Source organism: Urocampus carinirostris, chromosome 11 (assembly GCF_059441175.1).
Source record: "Urocampus carinirostris isolate Australia breed hairy pipefish chromosome 11, RoL_Ucar_1.0, whole genome shotgun sequence".
NCBI classification, from domain to species: domain Eukaryota; kingdom Metazoa; phylum Chordata; class Actinopteri; order Syngnathiformes; family Syngnathidae; genus Urocampus; species Urocampus carinirostris.
Window position 1 is genome coordinate 3,291,327 of NC_142359.1, and position 6,174 is coordinate 3,297,500.

At 40.7% G+C, this 6,174-nt stretch overlaps 1 protein-coding gene across 2 annotated transcripts in view; it reads left to right on the forward strand.

The window, feature by feature from the left end:
- The first annotated feature begins 3,546 nt into the window (after positions 1-3,546).
- sult4a1 (sulfotransferase family 4A, member 1) overlaps positions 3,547-6,174 on the forward strand; it is a 13,704-nt gene continuing 11,076 nt past the window's right edge. For both annotated transcript variants that reach the window (XM_088348407.1, XM_088348408.1), the window contains exon 1: positions 3,547-3,829. In XM_088348407.1, the coding sequence (XP_088204533.1) occupies positions 3,661-3,829 (169 nt within the window). In that variant the 5' untranslated portion in view covers positions 3,547-3,660. The remainder of the gene's footprint in view (positions 3,830-6,174) is intronic.

Consider the following 6,174-nt stretch of genomic DNA (forward strand, 5'->3'; position numbering starts at 1 on the left):
CGTGGCACTCCAGGGTAAAAACGTCGTAGACTTTGAATAGAAAATAAGATAAAATACTTCACAGGTAAAAAGGCAACGATATTTTCAAAGCAGTGCTTAGAGACTGGCTTAAATTAAAATTAGCGATGTTGAAAAAGAATGAGAAAGAACAGTACATCAATACTGTATGACCCAGGGGTCTCCAACCTAGTGTCCGAGGGCACCATTTTTGAATTTGGGAATAAATATTCATGCAGACGGGCAGCACGGCGGCGCAGTGGTTAGCGCTTGTGCGGCACAGTTCATGTCATGGGAACCTGTCGTGGGTTCAAATCCAGCTTTAGACTTCCTGTGCGGAGTCTGCATGTTCTCCCCGTGCTTGCGTGGGTTTCCTCCGGGCACTCCGGTTTCCTCCCACATTCCAAAAACATGCATGTCATGTTGATTGGCCGGTCCAAATTGTCCCTAGGTGTGAATGAGCGAGTGAGTTGTCTCTCCCTGTGTGCCCTGCGATTGGCTGGCAACCAGTTCAGGGTGTCCCCTGCCCACTGCCCGGAGATGGCTGGGATGGGCTCCAGCCCCCCCGCGACCCTAATGAGGATAAGCATGCAGATATTTACATAGTATACTTCTTTTGAACTAGATTAGAAATGGGTTTTGAAACGATCACAGTTAAAGCATTTGATATTTAGTTTTCAAGCGTTACAGTAGTTGTACTTTTTAAAGTATTTTTAAAATATTGTTGAAGTCGGATTTTTGTGGAAGTTGAGTGGTTTTTAGTATTACCGTGGTTTTATTTTTGTAGTATTTCTGCTGTAGTAGTACTAAATTTTTAGAATTTCTGTAGTATTTCTGTTGTATTCCGGTAGTAGATTTTGTGTTTGTATGTCTGTAGTATTTGTGTAGTATAACATTACTTTAATGATTTTCGTGTTTTTTGTAGAAATACTATATTATTATTATTTTGTATTTTTGTACTATTTCTGTTGTATCTTGTAGTATTTCTATTGTAGGATTTGTTCATGTACATCTGTATTATTTCCGTAGTTTTATTTTGGTAGAATTTTTGTAGAACCGCTCTAAATGTATTTTTGCAGTATTTCTGTTGTAATACTTCCGTAGTAGTATTTATGTAGTAATATCTTTCTGGTTATGTTTTGTATTATAGTATATAAAGTGGTATTTTTGTAGTATTTCTGCAGACTTATCTTTGGTGTATTTCCAAATCAGCATTTTAGTAATATTTTTGTATTTTTTCTGTAGTATTCCCATAGTTTCTGTCATGTTTCTTTGGTATTTTTGTAATATTACTGCAGTTGCGATTTTGTAGTAATTTTTGGGTAATATTTCTGTAGTTTTATTTTTGTAGAATTTTGGTAGAATCGCTCTAAATGTATTTTTGCAGTATTTCTGTTGTAATACTTCTGTAGTAGTATTTCTGTAGTAATATTTTTCTGGTTATGTTTTGTATTAGAGTATTATGAAGTGGTATTTTTGTAGTATTTCTGTTGATGTATTTTGGGTGTATTTCCAACGCAGTATTTTAGTAATATTTTTGTAATTTTTCTGTAGTGGTCCCATAGTTTTTTGTCATCATACTTTAGAATTTTTGTAATATTACTGTAATTGTGTTTTTGTAGTAATTCTGGGGTAATATTTCCGTAGTTTTATTTTTGCAGAATTTTTGTAGTATCGCTCTAGTTTTATTTTTGCAGTATTTCTGTTGTAATACTTCTGTAGTAGTATTTCTATCGCTCTAGTTGTATTTTTGCAGTATTTCTGTTGTAATACTTCTGTAGTAGTATTTCTATAGTATTTTTTTTCTGGTTGTTTTTTATTATAGTATTATGAAGTGGTTTTTTTGTAGTATTTCCGTCGACGTATTTTTTAATGTATTTCCAAAGCAGTATTTTTGTAATATTTTGTTATTTTCTGTAATGTTTTCATATTTTTGTCATATTTTTCTAGTATTTTTGCAATATTACTGTTGTTGTGTTTTTCTAGTAATTCTGGGGTAATATATCTGTAGTATTTTGTATCATAATGTGTTTGAAGTATTTCTACATTCATTTTTCTTTTCCAAACGAAAGCAAAATAATATTTGATGTCCCTGTTGTTAAGCACTACATTTTATATTTAGTTTTGGAGTACTTTTGTAGTATTTCTATAGAGGTTTTTTGTTGTTGTAGACACACGAAAGTGACATTGTGGACAAGGTTGACACCCAAAAATGTAACCGCTCTTTGAGGCCCCCTAGTGGTCGCGGGGCTCTAAGCAGCCGCTTAGCTCGCTTATGCCTTGGGGAGGGGATCTTGGTTTCTTCTATTTCTTTTTCCAGGGTACGTTATTTATTTTAAATACAATTTCGTAGTTGTATTAATATTTAGTTTTGATATCTATAATTATTAGTATATTGGGTATTGGAGTGATCCAAAAGTAGTTTGAAGTAATTAACATTGGGGTATTTGGATTACGTTCTTGATTACATTATTTAGTAAGTGTATCGGATTACATTTTGAATGTAACCCTCTCAACAGGGTTGGGTAGGGTTACTTTAACTGGATTACTTTCAATGACTTTTGGATTACTCCAATACCAAATATGCTAATAAAAGACAAAAGAAACTAAATATGAATAAAATTACTAAATTTTGTGCTTGGGGAGTAACGGAATACATGAAACGGCAAAAATGATGTTGGCAAACTGTTTGGATTTATTTTCATTTTGTTTCTGTCGCATTTGATGTTCGTTTTGCCGGAGATCAAAGAGATCAAAGCCAGGAGAGACAGCTTGCCACGTGTTGTGAGTCTTTTATTAGCATATTTGGTATTGGAGTAATCCAAAAGTAATTGAAAGTAATCCAGTTAAAGTTACCCTACCCAACCCTGGTCGCATTTTATGTTCGTTTTGCCGGAGATCAAAGAGATCAAAGCCAGGAGAGAAAGCTTACCACGCGTTGTGAGTCATCATTTTATTCATATTTAGTTTCTTTTGTCTTTTATTAGCATATTTGGTATTGGAGTAATCCAAAAGTCATTGAAAGTAATCCAGTTAAAGTAACCCTCCCCAACCCTGGTCGCATTTGATGTTCGTTTTGCCGGAGATCAAAGAGATCAAAGCCAGGAGAGACAGCTTACCACGTGTTGTGAGTCATCATTTTATACCTATTTAGTTTCTTTTGTCTTCTATTAGCATATTTGGTATTGGAGTAATCCAAAAGTCATTGAAAGTAATCCAGTTAAAGTAACCCTACCCAACCCTGCCTCTCAATATACTGTATGTATTTTTTTTCTCACAGTATTAGCAATAAAGCGTGAATATATCATATAAAATTACGTATTCCAGTTTAAATAAAAAGAATAGAATAGTCGTCTCAAAAGGACGCCATGTGTTTGCAAAAGCTGACAAATACTACATATTTATTAATCTTTAATTATATATTCATTACTACTCGCGGTTTAAATTATTTTAAATCTCGTGTTTATACGGTCTTTTTTCTCGAGGAGGAGGGGATTTCGCGCATGCGCAGTTCCTCTCCGCCCGCTGCACTACGTCACATTTCTTGACGATGCTTCGCCCTGGAAGCAGGGAACAAGCTCCGCCATCCGAATCGACCGCAGCATCCTTCGCAAACACGCCTTTTCCATCCGAATCTCACATAAGCGCTCATTTGCTTTTAAAATGGCAGAAAGCGAAGTCAATACTCCGAGCACACCGATTGAGTACGATAGTAAATACTTTGAATTCGATGGGATTCGGTTGCCACCTTTCTGCAGGGGAAAGATGGAGGAAATCGCTAACTTCTCCCTCAGAGGTAGTGACATATGGATTATTACCTACCCCAAATCAGGTAAACACCCCGTTCATCACACCTAATGGAAAGAAATCTCAGGTTTACTGAATGCATGCGAAATTTTTATCAATATTTCTTTTATTTCATAGAAATTATGCAGTAAAATCAGACCTGGCCGCAGCCCACTCCCTTTGAGCACATGTTTACGGATAATATTATTGTACAGTTCCAAATGGCTGACTCCCTGGTGTGTGAGTGTGTGTGTGAATGGGTAAGTGTGAAGCACATTGTAAAGCGCTTTGGGAGGTCTTCATTGGAATTGAAAAGCGCTATAGAAATGCAGATCATTTATCATTTTGTCACAGGAACGGAGACGGGACCCAATAGCGTTCATTTGACTCAGTTTTATTGAGAAGGAGAACAGGAATTGCATCCACGATCGGATGATCGTCGGTCACGGTAGCGGATAGCAGGAACGCGGAAGTGGCACTTCCGTGTCAAGCGAAGGCAGCGGGAAAAACAGGTCGATGGCCGGGACAGAGGAGCAAAGACCGAAACGGGTCCAGAAACGAGGTCAGCAACAGGTATCAGGCAGGAAACGGAGCAAAAACAGATTGATGGCCGGGACGGAGGAGTAAAGACGGAAACAGGTCCAGAAAAGACGTCGGCAACAGGTATCAGGCAGGAAAGAGGGCAGGGTAGTGTCAGAGAGGACAAAAGCTTGCCTAGCTGAAAGCATAGGTTTGCAGACAGTCTGACGGGTTCTTTTCGGTAGACGGGAGTTTAAAAAGAGTCCAACAGCCAATCAGTTTCCATGACTGTTGGCACCAACGGGGCAGTCGCAGGTGCCCCGAATCAGTAATCATGACACATTTACCATTTTGTCACAGGAACCGAGACGGGACCCAATAGCGTTCGTTTGACTCAGTTTTTATAAAGAAAGAGAGGGGTACTTGCACCTACGATCCAATGATCGTCGGTCACGGGTAGCAGATAGCAGGAACGCGGAAGTGGCACTTCCGTGTCGAGCGAGGGTAGTCGTTGGCGGTGAGAAAAAAAGGTCGATGGCCGGGGCGGAGGAGCAAAAACAGGTCCAGAAAAGCGGTCGGCAACAGGTATAAGGCAGGAAACGGGGCAAAAACAGACCGATGGCCGGGACGGAGGAGTAAAGACGGAAACAGGTCCAGAAAAGACGTCGGCAACAGGTATCAGGCAGGAAACAGGATAGTGTCGGAGAGTACAGAAGCTTGCCTAGCTGGGAGCATAGATTTGCAGAAGGTCTGACCTCTGTCAGAGACCAGGAACAGAGACGGGACCCAATAGCGTTCGTTTGACTCAGTTTTTATTAAGAAAGAGAACAGTGCTTGTATCCACGATCCGATGATCGTTGGTCACGGAAGCGGATAGCAGGAACGCGAAAGTGGCACTTCCGTGTCGAGCAAGGGTAGTCGTAGACAGCGGGAAAACAGATGGCTGGGCAGAAGCAGAAACGGGTCCAGAAACAGGTCGGCAACAGGTATCAGGCAGGAAACGGGGCAAAAACAGGTCGATGGCCAGGACTGTCAGGAAACGGACCGGGAAGCAGGAAGTCGGATCTCATTTGCGTAGCCGATCTTTCACTTTAATTGAGAAAATAAAAGTTGTCCGACACACAAACGGACCAAGGACAAAACAAAACAGGTTCAAAGGTAATCAAAATTACAAACTAGGCATTAGTCAGAACAAACAGGCATGAACAGGTTTTCCTCAAGGTTAAGCAATGGTCTGGCAACGGGCAGTCCCAAAAGGAGCGTTTAAGTACTCCACAAACAATTAGTTCAATGCGTCTCAGCCGGTGTCAAGGGGCGGGGCTAGCTGGATGCCATGACAACCGTGCAAGACATGACAGGGACGGAGGAGCAAAAACAGAAACAGGTCCAGAAAAGAGGCCGGCAACAGGTATCAGGCAGGAAACAGGGCAGGATCGTGTCGGAGAGTACAAAAGCTTGCCTGGCTGAGAGCATAGGTTCGCAGACGGTCTGACGGGTTCTTTTCGGAGGACGGGAGTTTAAAAAGAGTCCAACAGCCAATCAGGTCTGTGGCTGTTGGCACCAACAGAGCAGTCGCTCGTGCCCCGAATCAGTAATGATGACACATTTACCATTTTGTCACAGGAACCGAGACGGGACCCAATAGCGTTCGTTTGACTCAGTTTTTATTAAGAAAGAGAGGAGTACTTGCACCTACGATTCGATGATCGTCGGTCACGGGTAACAGATAGCAGGAACGCGGAAGTGGCACTTCCGTGTCGAGCGAAGGTAGTCGTTGGCGGTGAGAAAAAAAGGTCGATGGCCGGGACGGAGGAGCAAAAACAGGTCCAGAAAATAGGTCGGCAACAAGTATAAGGCAGGAAACGGGGCAAA